This window comes from Heteronotia binoei, chromosome 15 (genome assembly GCF_032191835.1).
Source record: "Heteronotia binoei isolate CCM8104 ecotype False Entrance Well chromosome 15, APGP_CSIRO_Hbin_v1, whole genome shotgun sequence".
Taxonomy (NCBI): Eukaryota; Metazoa; Chordata; class Lepidosauria; order Squamata; family Gekkonidae; genus Heteronotia; species Heteronotia binoei.
Window position 1 is genome coordinate 55,644,842 of NC_083237.1, and position 14,085 is coordinate 55,658,926.

The following is a 14,085-nucleotide window of genomic DNA, read 5'->3' on the forward strand; positions in this document are numbered from 1 at the left end:
GGGTGGGACCTGGGAGGAGAGGATAAAAGGGCCAAGCCCAGGCAGGGGGTGTTCTTTTCCTGGAAGGCTACGCTGGAGGTAGGCTGTTGTCTTAGGGTTGCCAAGTCCAATCCCAGAAATATCTGGGGACTTTAGGGGTGGAGCTAGGGTGGGGGGAAACGGCGCCGGGGAGCGTGGCGAGCCGCCCCGTCTCAGAGCGGACGCCGCTGCGCAGCTGCTGCCCCCCCCCCGCCCCACCGCAGCTGCTCCTCCGAGATGGGCTCAGCCTGGGCCCATCTCGGAGCAGCAGCTGCGGTGAGCGGGCGGCAGCGGTGCGGCGGCTTCACCCGCTCCGGGATGGGGCGGCTCACCATGCTCCTTGGCGCCGTTTCCCCCCTCCCCCCGCTTCCGTTTTTTTGGGGAGCGGGGGAAGAGGCTGGAAATCCTGGGGTCCCCCGCCAGGGCGGGAGGGTTGGAAAGCCTATGTTGTCTGGAGAGTTTGCAGTAGCAGAAAGATCCCTTACCCAAGGGGGGTAAAATGTTATTAGAGTAGGGACTGTATAGATAAACACGTCAGGGCTTTTTATTTGCACCAACCTTTACTGTATATATATTTCACTGTTTTACCCACTTATTATTTGAGCATTGTAAATAAACTGTTGTTATATTCTTTGGGTCCTCGCGTCTCCTTGGTCACATTTAAGAGGTATTTCTTAATGAGGAAGACAAGGGTGGTTGGGCCCTCCATACAGACCCTTACCAGAGTGGTGGCAGCCAGTACTAGGCCCAGCTGCTTGACAACTTCTTTCAAACGACCGTTATGAAGCTGGAGAAACCGTCTGCTTTAAGCACAGCTAACATGTAAGAGGAAGGCTCTGCATGCCTCGGATTGGTGTTGTCACGTTCTTTGTATCGGGTTGCTGTACGTACTTATCGGAACTCTTGCTATGGTTTCGGTCAAGCTAGAAGCTCCCCCTGCCACGGTACCATTTATCCCGTGACCTGTCATGGTGCAGTCCACCAACATGGTACAGTCTCACCAAGCAACTCCCTCTATAGCAAGAACCGGCCCAGTTTGGAACAGGAAAGCAGGAGGCGCCAAGGAGGTTAAACAGCAAAGCGACAGCACGAAGAGGCCAAATAAGAGCGCAGGAGATGGAGGCTAGGGCCGCAGCAACAACAGTGTTTATTTCACCAAGAGAGACACAGAGAAAGAACAGGTAATGCGGGCATGTCGGCACAGGGGTGCCGACTCAAGCGGCGGGGGAGAAAGGGGTCTCGGCTTTGGGAGAGGTGTGCAAAGAGTGATTGTGCAAAACACACACAGGAGCGTGAAAGGTGTGGGGATTTCCGCTGGCCCTGCCCAGGAAGAGGTCTGCATCAAATGAGCATTGGTAAATGGGAAGATACTGGAATCCTTTTCTTTTAAAAAAAGAACAGTTGCACCGATCAATGCATTTGCCCAAGAGCTCCAAAGCCAACGGGAGATGAGAGACACGATCTAATCCCAGAGTCAGCAAAAACATGACACACCCGCAGTTTCAACAGGTGCAGAGGACAGCCACTGTCAAAAATTTCTCAGCGGTTTGGGAGTACAGAAGACAAAAGAGGCCACTCACGCCACTTTCACGTTCGTCTTCTCAGCGCAGCTTCCTTCCGTTTTCCCACTATCTGCCCCGGGGCTGCAGCAAGGATCAGCGTTTTCGCTCAGCAAACAGAAACCGCTAAAACCCAGTTTCTGTTTGCTGGGCGAAAACGCCAAACCTTGCTGCAGCCTTGGGCAGATAGCGGGAAATTGGAAGGAAGCCGCGCTGGGAAGACGACCTTTGAGCACGGCATAAGGTGAATGCGAAATCGGTCGAGATCTCAAGATGCAACCAGCTCTCTGTAACTCCCAGTACAGACCCAAACAGATTTACTGTAATGGACTGAGAAGGTTAACTCTTGCTTTGGATTGTGTTTGTGAGCGACAAGAAAAGCAACATGAAAGAGGCCTGAAGAACTTGGGGGTGGGGTGGGGCAGAAGAATAGATTATGGGCTCCACTGAAGCCTGGTCAGCGCTCTTCACCCGCTTTCTTCAAGAAAACAGAGGATTGAATCTTCCAGAATGAGAACGGGGGAGACGAGAAAACATCCCGGCGCACCTGAGCAAGACGCAGCTACACAGTGGGGAACAGCATGCACGGAAATCCAAGAACATCAAAGCTGGTGGCAGAGCAACCAACAGACCCACCCGTCCCTCCCGCCCACACCCCTGCTTCGTTCTCCTAATTGTCTTGATGTTTGAGAGGCGTCCATGAAAAGGGACTTCGGGCAAACAATGTGCGCCCCTTGTGGGAATTAACAAATGCAGGTAATTCATCCGAAAAGGGGGAGACTACAAGTTTGTGTGGCCTTAAAAAAAAAAAAGCAGTGCACTCCTTCATACGCCCACCCACCTCCCTTCCAGAAAGGACTCGGAAGCCCCAGGACTCTACTAACTGCCCCAGGTGCAGCTCCTTCCTTCGCAGCCCCCTGCCCCAATGGATTTGCCTAGGGCTTTTTTTTTGCAGCAGAAACTCCTTTGCATATTAGGCCACACCTCCCTGATGTAGCCAATCCTCCAGAGCTTACAGGGCCTACTGCAAGCTCCAGGAGGATTGGCTACATCAGGGAGGTGTGGCCTAATAGGCAAAGGAGCTCCTGCTACAAAAAAAAAGCCGTGGATCTGCACCCTGCGTGGATACATAGAAGGAAATAAGAGAACTGCACAAAGACAGACACTTGGGAGAGACCTCTAAATGCTATCCAGTCGGTTTAAAAGCAGTTTTCAACGGCTCTCCGCGCCCAAGTCTCTTTCTGCAAAGCTGGGGATGGTTGTTCTGCGAGGGCAGTCTGTATCCTCTCGTCCTGCTGAGCAGCTCTCTCAAGGTTCCAGGAGTGAGGGTGGAAGGAAGCCGTGCAGTCAGTCGGTTGGGTGGGCATGCAGAACATCCAAGTGAAGAAAGACCCTCCCCCACACACCTTCCTGATCCACAGGAAGGCGGGGCATGGGGAGAGGCTATTGAGCTCGCCCCTCCCTTGGAGCCCTCCAAGGTCTCCCCCCCAAACGCTCACGCCCAAGCCTCCAACCACAAATCATCTGACGGGTCACGAGCCAGTTCAAGCGCATCCTCTTCCTGTTGGCTTTTGGCCCCACCTAGTGGAAGACGTCGTCACTGCGAGTCGTGGCCGGCCCCTCTCCTTCCGGTGGCGCCCCCTGCAGGCTGGAGGTTGCGTACGAGGCTTCTCCTCTGGCCACCACCTTGTCCAGCCCCAGCTGCTGCAGCTTCTCCACCAGGTTCATGCTGAAGATGCTGTTTTGACTCCTCCTGGCTTCCCTCCGCTGCAGCAAACCGGAACCCAAGGCCCGCTCGGCCAGGCCGTCCCAGCGGCAGCGCCGCAGCGGAGCCAAAGGAGGAGACAGCCAACACAGGGAGCTGGAGGCTTCTGCAAAGTTGGGCGAGGCCGCCACCGTCCCAGCTCTGCTCTGGGCTGAGATGCCTCGCTCTGCCAGCAGAGTCGCCAGTCCAAGAGGAGAGTCCTGCGGCAGTTTGTGGCTGGGCTGCTGCTGCTGTGGGGGGAGCTGGGGAGGGGGGCTCAGCCCCGCACCGGGCCCACAAGAGGACACAACTGTATTATAAAGACTGAGAAAGGCAGGGAAGAAAAAAAACACCACAAAATTCAATTAAAAGGCACAAATTAGCCACATTTCCACAGGTACTGAATTGCACAGGTCAGTGAGACTCACTTTTTGGCTTGCGGGGAGACACATTTGCAACCTCCAACCCCCCGAAAGAGCCCCTTTTGCTTCCAGCCTTGACGGGAGGCTAAGGGAGCCTCCCAGCTTACCCGTTCCTTCCACAGCGGCTGTTCTGAGTTGGGAACTGCCTCCTGACCGCAAGCCCCACTGGGCAAGAGCCTTGCCTGTGTCTCCAAAGCATGAGAGGTGCCGCATTGGAGAACATATGGCTCCCAAGCCACTAAGGGAGTGTCACTGGTGCAGGTGCTGAACTGCTCACAACAGAATGAGTCCTGGGCAACGCGCGCAAGTATCTCAGTGTCTCTCGGGCTGATCTTTCACAAAGACAGAGTTTGGTGGTGCAGCCGTCACTTCAAGGCTGTGGGATTCAGAAAACGGATACTACAATTCGTTGCAAAACCCAGTTCAGGGAACCGTGAGCATCAGCTGCTTTAAACAGTAGGTTTGCCCGCAATAACACGAGCCTAAGAAGGCGGGGGGGGGGGCGTGTGTGTGTGTGTTACATTCACTGAGCTTCGTTTTCCATTCACAGTATGAAAAGAAGCAAAAACTCAAGCATGAGAGAGAGGGCAGGGAGGGTTACATCAGTGCTTCAGTCTCGTGGCCCCAGGACCGGCCCTACCACTATGCAAACTAGGAGATTGCCTAGAGCGCTGGCCTTCTGGGTGCCCCAAATTAGGTGTCCCCCCCCAATGACTCAGTAATGTTACCAGTACAGTGGGGGAGGGGCACCAGAAGTTAGCCTTGCCTAAGACCTCAGAGAGTCTGGGGCTGGCCCTGCATGGCCTTTTCTTACACACCCAGGGAAATACTGATTGCCATCTTCTGGGTATGGAGCAGGGATCACTGGGGATGCATGTGTGGGGGTGGGAAGTATTTGTGTATTTCCTGCATTGTGCAGGAGGTTGGACTTGGTGAGCCTGGAGGTCCCTTCCAACTCTAGGATTCTGAGGTGAACATCCCCAAGCCCATGAGGTAGCCATTCTACTGCTCCCACCCCACCTGAGCCATTCATGTGCAAACCCTAACTGCTGACTCACAAATAACTCCACTGAGACTCTTGACTGCCTGGATCAAGACAAGAAGAACAGAAGGAAACTCATCTCGGATTACTGTCAATGCAAGGGAGGAAACCCTACCAAGTAGGTTTTGCCAGCATCCAAGTGGGCTGGGTCACACTTCTCAACACACAGTGGCAACACACACAGTGCCACGCAGCAGCAGTCACACTTCTCAACACACACAGTATGGGGTGAAGCCAGAGAGTAGATCAGGGTCCCCCACCTTTTTGAGCCTATAAGCACTGGAATTCTGGCACAGGGAAGTGGGCCCAATCTCAAAATGGCTGCTGCAGGAGGCGGAGCCAGTCACAAAATGGCTGCCGCAGGAGGTGGAGCCCACCCCCCAAATGCCAGGAGGCAAGTTTATATATAAGCTGTTCAACAGTTGAGGCAGAAGTTCTGTTCAACAGCAGACCTTTTAAGCTGCACAGCTCATCAGAAGCCCTGCTGGAAAAAGGTCCCACCTAATCCCATCCACTTTCTAAAATCTCTTGATGAGCACCAGGAAAAATGGGCGTCATGTTGGGAGCCCCTGGAGTAGATCCTTGTCATGGGTGGATTTGTGATCTGTCCACAGCCTGTTTTCATTCCCACGGCATCATCACTATGATTCACGATGTTGAATTTTGTAGTAAATTTGGGTTTTGCCACTGGGAGGCAGCAGGGGCTGCAAATGGCCAGCATCTCCTGTCTTGCCTTATAGCAGCAAGCAAGAGGGGCAAAAGGTTCTGTTTAATGCCAAAAAGTGTCAATGAGGACTCGCAAGCAGGCTTGGGTGCTGTTCCCCTCACTTGCTGCAACCCAGAACCAGTGTGGTGTAATGGTTAAGTGAGCAGACTCTTGTCTGGGAGAACCGGGTTTGAATCCCCACTCCTCCACTTGCAGCTGCTGATGTGACCTTGGGTCAGTCACAAGTTCTCTCAAGACTGTTCTGCCCCACCCGCCTCACAGGCTGTCTGTTGTGGGCCAGGGAAGGGAAAGGAAGATGGTAAGCCGCTCTGAGACTCCTTTGGGTAGCGAAGGGCAGGGTATAAATCCAGTCTCTTCTTCTTCAGTCTTTCTTCATAAATTGTGTCCTGCCATTAATTAGCAAGAGGGACACATCAGCTGACTATTTTGCACAAAACAAAATATTATTAGGAGAATCAGCCTCGTCTTTGGCCTTAAGGGAAATGAACACCAGCTCCCATTTTCTCAGTGTTTGAATATGTGCTCAGGGTCAAACCAGGAAGGCACTGGGAAGTTCACCCCTGGAGATCTCTGCAACCTTTGTTTTTGAAATAACAGAAAGCTCCAGAGATATGGAACTCCCAGAGCCATTTTGGTTTGGCCCTCACAGTGAACACCACCAAGCCGAGGAACTGACTGCAACACCACCGCACAACACTGTGTGAAAATGAGCCGCTGGGCAGAGACCTGCTCACCTGCAAACTTCAGCAATGCCCCAGGATCTCCCCACCACCCCACCCCTCGGCTAGATCCCGTCTCTAGCCAAACATCCTTAATACAGCAGTTGTGATTTCACAGTTGTGCCCCTCACCCCACCCCATGAGCTCAAAGGAGTGAAGAGAGGAGACACCGAGTCCTCAAGGGACCAAAAGCCCCAGAACGCTTTTATTAGCCAAACGCCACCATGTTAGTACTGGTTAGCTGTGGAAAAAGCAAATGGGTTAGCAGTAAGGTCTGGTTTCGGAAGAGGTTAGTGGGTTAGATCCGGGGATCCCCAGAGGCTGTGTGTAGCTGCTCCTCCAGGCCCTATGTGCTGGGGAGGCTAGCAAATCCAGAACCAGTTTGATGTAGTGGTTAAGTGCATGGACTCTTATCTGGAAGAACTGGGTTTTGATTCCCCACTCGACTTGCACTTGCTGGAACGGCCTTGGGTCAGCCATAGCTCTCATAGACCTTCTTCCCCTGTAGTGGTTAAGTGTGCGGACTCTTATCCGGGAGAACCGGGTTTGATTCCCCACTCCTCCACTTGCAGCTGCTGGAATGGCCTTGGGTCAGCCACAGCTCTGGCAGAGGTTGTCCTTGAAAGGGCAGCTGCTGTGAGAGCCCTCTCAGCCCCACCTACCTCACAGGGTGTCTGTTGTGGGGGGAGAAAGGTAAAAGAGATTCTAAGCTGCTCTGAGACTATGAGATTCAGAGTACAGGGAAGGATTAGAAATCCAATATCTTCTTCTAGAAAAATAGCTCCAGCTCGAAATTGCCATGTGCTTAAAAAACAGCCAGGGTGGTTGAGTCAATCGTAAAAGCCTTCTTCAGCTTCACCAGGGTTAATATTAAAATATCAGAAAGCTGTAACTCACAGAATGCACCTGCTGGTATTGAGTCAGCCGTACTGATGTACCTCATACGGGGCAGAGTAAAACTGGGTACATTGACAGATTTAGCCTTCTTATATATAGTTGAACTGTAGCACTGAAATTTATAATTCACAATGGTTTAACTGTCTATTTAATTTTAACTTAACTTATGAATGTAATTTTCTGTTTTAATTGCTTAATTGTTTGTTGTAATATTGTATTTTACTGTAATCACGGTATATACCGTGTCGTGTTAGCCGCCCTGAGCCTGCCTTTGGCGGGGGAGGGCAGGATACAAAAATAAATTTATTATTATTATTATTATTATTATTATTCCCCCCCCAATAAAAAAAACCTTCTGGACAATATTTTAAATTTACAAGTTCCAGTTCACATACATGTGGACCTGATTCAGATTGAGACCAAAGAGGCTTAAACCTCCTCTTTCATGCCTTTTCCCAATCTGAAGCAACCCTGAGGAGTCCTTCAGTACAATCCAACTTCTGTGAGGCAAACAGTGGGTCTCCGGGGCGATCTCAGGATGAGGACACAATGTGAGGCAGAAACATAAGCCCCTTTACCCTGATCCAAACTGAGCCACACAAGCCCAGGAATTAAATTCTGAACACAAAACTCCCAGACTTGTGTCTGTTGGCGTGATATGTGGGAATCTGGGGACAATATAACGTGTGAATTAAGCTCTCTTGTGAGTCGGGCTAAGGAACGGTTCCCCTTCTTCTCATATGAAGAGTTCTTTAAAGAGGAGAGCTCGACCTACAGACCTTAAAAATCCCAGTTTGCCAATCTGAATGCTCAAGGCAGTCGATACTTTTGCATCTCATGTGGAAAAGAAACAGGAAATGGCAGGCAACAAATTCATGGTGGTGGTGGGGGGGGAAGAACAGCTCATTCAGCCTCTGATTCTTGACCCCCAGCCGTTTTCCCACCATTCCCCAAAAGAGTATGCTGGCTTGTGGACAGAGAGCAGGAGGAAGAGAAGACAGGCCCACTTAAGGGGTTTATGGGACTCCATTTACCCAGCATGCCATTTAAGGCGGAGCCACATCATTTGGGAGGAGCCTGTTCTCCGTGGGCGGAGCCTTCTCCGTCCTTCCCGCAACTTCCATGGCATAGTTTTGAGTTTAGTTTGAACCAGTCTTGGCCCAGCTACTGTTCAGACTCCAGAGCTTAGCTGCTGAACATGTGAAGCGAGAAGAGCGCCTCCGAGCACGTGCCAAGTCCTTTCTTTGAAGACTAAACAGCCTTCACAGCTGTGGATTAGAAGCTGGCAAGATCGGGCAGCTGACGCTTTCCACTGCTTGAATGAGGCCGGGGTTGCTTTTCCTTGAAGTTACTGGTTTTGAACTTCTGCAATTCCCATTTCCTCAGATGAGACCCCATTTCCTCCCTCCCACCACCACATGGCTGCCATGAGAGCCTCTTCCCCACAAGCCAGCATTGCCCTGGACAGAGTGAACCGGAGGAGGAAGCGATGTTATCCTGCCCAGCTCTTCCCGCGTGGGACGCAGAGAAGAGAGAGGAAGGGGTTTCTTACTTCTGAGCCCCCATCAGTACGCCAAGAGCGGCGGAGCAGGCCCATACCTGGAGCAGCGGTGCCTAGAACTCTGGATCCAAAATTGGGGGGAAGGGCGAGGGAGGGGGGAGATTCAAGGAGACAGGTTAAAAACACCAGAACTCTCTCTTCTCACACACACAGAAGGGAAATCCTCCCACGGGGCCGATGGGTGGGAGAAGCGAGGATGGAAAGCAAGCCGAAGAGACCACCGGGGGGGGTGCTTACCTGGGCGTCACCATGGTGACCTCCTTGCTAGGGTGCAAGATGCAACAGGTGGTGATGGTGAAAGTAGGCGGGGTCTGGGGCAGATTGTTAACAGAGTGGAAGACTGAAACGGACACGAAAACGAAGGGTTAATGAGTGGGGGGGGGGTTCGGGGAGAGACAGACGGAAGGACGGGCAGACAAATGCCTGGATGTCTACGGAGAAGGGCAGGATGGGAACGGAAGCCTCTTTTCTCCCATCCTTGACAACCTCGATTCTTCTCAAGGGGATGCTCGGGGAGAACTTTGTTTCTAGAATGCTACCCTCTAGGACCCATCGTCTTGCAAGCCTATTCCAGACAGACTCCAGCTACAGAGAGCCAGTGTGTAGAATCTTATCTGGGAGAACCAGGTTTGATTCCCCACTCCTCCACTTGCAGCTGCTGGAATGGCCTCGGGTCAGCCAGAGCTCTGGCAGAGGTTGTCCTTGAAAGGGCAGACTCTTATCTGGGAGAACCGGGTTTGATTCCCCACTCCTCCACTTGCAGCTGCTGGAATGGCCTTGGGTCAGCCACTGCTCTTGCAGAGCTGTCCTTGAAAGGGCAGCTTCTGGGAGAGCTCTCTCAACCCCAACTACCTCACAAGGCATCTCTTCTGGGAGAGGAAGGTAAAGGAGACTGTAAGCCGCTCTGAGATTCAGAGTATAGGGTGGGATATAAATCCAACGTCTTTCTTCTTCTAAATTTTGGATTTAGAGAGAGGAGTCCCATGTGGGGTTAGTGGGTCGAGAGTTGGAGCCTATCAAAACATACGCCCCTTCGAACATTAAAAAGAAGGCTTTTAGAATGGCAAGGGCTTGAAACACAAGGGGTCTGGGAAGGAAAAATCTTTTCAAAAGCTGTAGGAAAAAAAGAGTCCAGTGGCACCTTAAAAGCTAATAAAATTTTGTGACGGGATAGGAGCTTTTGTGAGTCACTGCACACTTCTTCAGATATTATCTAAAGAAATGAGCAGTGACTCAAGAAAGCTCCTCTTCTGCCGCAAATTGTTAGCCTTTAAGGCAATGATTTGATTCATTCAGGGTTTTTTAGCCCCCCCCCCCCTTCCCACGAATGGGCAGCCTTCTCATTTGCACTTTTCTTACTCGCTACAGGACTCTTGCTGTTTCCTATGCTGGCCGTGCCACTGGGCAAACTAGGTGATTGCCTAGGGCGCTCCCTATGTGACTCAGTGATGTTATCAGCGCAGGGGGAAGAGCCAGAAGCTAGCCTTGCCTAGGGTGCCAGAGTCTAGGGCTAGCCTTGGCTACAGACAGAATAACCCAGCTACCTCATCTTGACCTATTTTCAAAAGCCATTAGCCACGACAGCTATGCACAGAAGTTTGTTCTGCATTCATAGCCATTATTGCAGTCAGCTGTGTGTGTCCAGACCCTGATGTTTTTGACAATTTAACCTTGGACTATATTCATGAATGGAATGCCTTCGGGACCCTTGACAAACTTGGGCTGTCTCCCCCTCCGTCATTCCCGCCCCTCTCAGAAAGGTCAGCCTCGGGAAGCTGCAGCTCAAGAACGTCAGGGGCGAACTGGGAGAAATCCAACCCAGCTACAGACAGCTTCAGTTGCCTCAGGAATGACACAGTTCCAAAACTTCAGATGCTCAGGCAACTAGGGACTTCACAGACTCAAAGGAACATGGCTAAAATTGCTTTTTTTTTGCCAATAGCACACCGGCTATTTCCTTAGTTACTCATAAACTATGTCTTCCCTTCAGGATTCCTATAGGATTCTTAATGAGAGATTCCAGAACTGCTTCAGCTGCAGTTCCCAGAATTCATTGCAAAGGACTATTAAGACCAAGTTATGCACCTCATGCTGACAAGATAATTGCGCTCACCCCCAAAGTTTTGATTCTTGAACCCAACCTAGGCTGCGGCGGATGGGATTAGCGGGCAGAGACTTGGGTCACCAGACCAATCTCATTATCTAGCTGGCAAGGAAAGAGGCATGGGCACACACATCTACCAACTCGCTGAAGGAGTTGACAAGGAGAAATGGACAAAACACGTAACATCCATGTGGAGCTGGTTCACAAAATGGATGCCCCAAGACTTTGGGCCAAGGCAACTCAAGGAGGTGGTCTTGTGCTTTGCCCCAAACCAGGGGACACATTTCTCAGCGGCGTCTAGGACTTCCTGTACCAATCAGTCATCAGAGAATCAGGTGGCCCCACTTACCACTGGGTCTTTCCTTGGCTTTGGCAGGAGTCGAGGTAGCAAGGGCCGGGAAGGAGCTCATGTCCACGTCATCTTCCTCCAAGTCGTTCAGGTTGTAGACCTCCTCCAGATCAACGTCAAGCTGCCGGAAGTCTTTGGTAAGCACGCCGGGCCGAGGGTCCAGGACTCCGGCCAAATTGGGCTGAGCCAGTTGCTGCCAGTGGTGGAGGGTCATGGAGCCTAAGAGCAGAGGAGGAGGAGGGTAATTTTTTTTATCCCCCCCACCACCAATGGAGATCCCAAAGCAGTTTACATCATTATTGTCCCCCTTCTTCTCCATTTTACCATAGCTACATCTTGTGTGAGGTAGATTAGGATGAAAGTACGACCGGGCCCAAGGTCACGCCATGAAGTTCAGGACTAAGGGAGGGTTTGAAACAGGATCTCCCAAGTCGTGGGCCTATTTTGCAAGGGTGTTTTCCCTCACTTTCATCATGTATGTCTGACAGGTTTTATTTTTTGTTCTGCATTGATTTTCCTCCCTTCAGTGCTCAATTTGCTTTCTGGTTACTGTTTCTCTGGGTTTTCCGGGAGTGCTTTTATGCTGATTTTTTCCCTTGTTTTGCTTCCAAGCCAAAGATAATTCAACAGCTTACAGATTCCCTCCGAATCCTACCCACTGGACTTTTGCCACCCCTCAATTCTCCCACCCACATCAAGGTTGTTCTTCCCATTTTGTACCTTCCACATCCTCCCTCCTTAATCGGTGTACAAGCTCCATTGATTACTTTTCCCTTCATTGTTCTAATTTTTTTTTACAAGCGGCATGAGTCTAGCGATATAAGACTATGGCTAGACTAGAACTGCTGGATTTTTAAAAAATTAAAATGATGGGGAGAGTTTAAAAGATGGAAGAGATCATGGCGGAAGGCGCCTTTTGCATTCGTTCCCTTCTGGTATTAACTTGAAATGGGAATTAGAGAAGAGGCAAATGGCAGTGTCACCAGTGCAAAAACAAAAATGCAATTATATCACTTTACGTCTGGCATATCTCCCTGAAGATTCACACGGCAGGTTTTTATGCCAAACGTAAACCAACGTAATATCTAATTGACCACCAGAGGGAGCAAAAACATGTGCAGAATAGCCACCCCCCCCAGCAAGAAGAACACACAAGTGACGAAAAAGAGAATACGTCATCCAAGGCTTTCACAGCTGGAGTCCATTGGTTGTTGTAGATTATCCGGGCTGTGCGGCCAGAATCTTTCTATTGTGAGAACTGATGTTTTACCAGCAACTGTGACTGGCATCCTCAGAGATGTAACCTAGAAAACTGGAGCTCTCTCTGGGTCAAACTGAGACAAATTGATGAAAAAGAGAATGTAGAAACGCCCATAATCTCTTTGGTTTGGAGTCAGAATTTTCATTCCCACTAATGCAAGAAGCGCCTTTCACCATGATCTCTTCCATCAAAGCAAGGCTGCTTGCACCAGAAAAAGACTCCACTGTTCATTGGAAACTTCAGATCCCACCCTTTATATCTACCTGAAAACCAAACATCCTGCAACGAAACAACTCAGCCAATCAGAACACAGGATGCAAAAATAAGCTGGGGTCGACCCAAAGAGCAGCCCCGTTAAGGGAGCCCCCCCAACACTGTTCCGGGTCCCCTCCTCCTCACCTTCCAGAGGCTTAATGATCTGAAGCTTATCGGGGAAGTAGGAGAAGGAACCCAGGGAGAAGCCAGAGCCTCCGGAGCTGCCCGAATAGTTGGTGCCGGTCGATGCCACGCTCTCGTTGGGGGTGAGGAAGCCACTGGAGTCCTCCATGTCCCGGGCCAGGCGCTTGAGCTTGCTCTCGCGCTCCACCTCAAAGAATGAGCGCTCCGTGCTGTGGCTCTCCTGGCGGGCGGACAGGCACCGGAGGGCAGCTTCCAGGTCATGCCGGCCGGGGGTGCCCAAGGAGGCCCCAAGCCCATCTCGGCTGAAGCAAAGCAGAAAGAATTTATCACTCGGTAGGATCCACCCTTTATTAGTAGCATTAAAACGAACACCTGTGGTACAGGAAGGCTAGAAACAAAAACAGAATATAAAGTAAACAAAACACACACAAATGTATCTATCCAGGGCTTTTTTTGAGCAGGAACACACAGGAACGCAGTTCCGGCTGGCTTAATGTCAGAGGTGTAGCCTGATATGCAAATGAGTTCTTGCTGGGCTTTTTCTACATTCCCACTCATGCAAGAGGCGCCTTCCGCCACAATCTCTTCCATCAAAGAAAGGCTGCTTTGCACCAGAACTTGGGACTCTTCAGCTTGGAGAAACGTCGACTGCGGGGTGACATGATAGAGGTTTACAAGATAATGCATGGGATGGAGAAAGTAGAGAAAGAAGTACTTTTCTCCCTTTCTCACAATACAAGAACTCGTGGGCATTCGATGAAATTGCTGAGCAGCCAGGTTAAAACGGATAAAAGGAAGTACTTCTTCACCCAAAGGGTGATTAACATATGGAATTCACTGCCACAGGAGGTGGTGGCGGCCACAAGCATAGCCACCTTCAAGAGGGGATTAGATAAAAATATGGAGCAGAGGTCCATCAGTGGCTATTAGCCACAGTGTGTGTGTATGTATAAATTTTTTGGCCACTGTGTGACACAGAGTGTTGGACTGGATGGGCCATTGGCCTGATCCAACATGGCTTCTCTTATGTTCTTATGTTCTTAGAAAAAGACTCCACCGTTCATTGGAAAAATGGAAAATGCCCTGTGTGAAACAATGGCGACATCAGGAGGTGTGGCCTAATATGCAAATGAGTTCCTGCTGGGCTTTTTCTACCAAAAAAAGCGCCCTGTTCTATAGATACACACACACAAACATACATGCAAAAATATAGCAAAAACAACACTGGCCATATCCGTTGAATAATGCATTTTGTACTTTGGTCACATTATGGGAAGGCAAGG

General features: G+C 50.6%; 1 protein-coding gene across 1 annotated transcript in view; it reads right to left on the bottom strand.

The window, feature by feature from the left end:
• Positions 1–3,141: 3,141 nt before the first annotated feature.
• The window catches only part of LOC132583623 (trafficking kinesin-binding protein 1-like), a 103,956-nt gene continuing 93,012 nt past the window's right edge, over positions 3,142–14,085 (bottom strand). The window contains 4 exon segments of the mRNA XM_060255242.1: positions 3,142–3,645; positions 8,927–9,029; positions 11,143–11,361; positions 12,803–13,104. Of these exon segments, the coding sequence (XP_060111225.1) occupies positions 3,159–3,645; positions 8,927–9,029; positions 11,143–11,361; positions 12,803–13,104 (1,111 nt within the window). The 3' untranslated portion in view covers positions 3,142–3,158.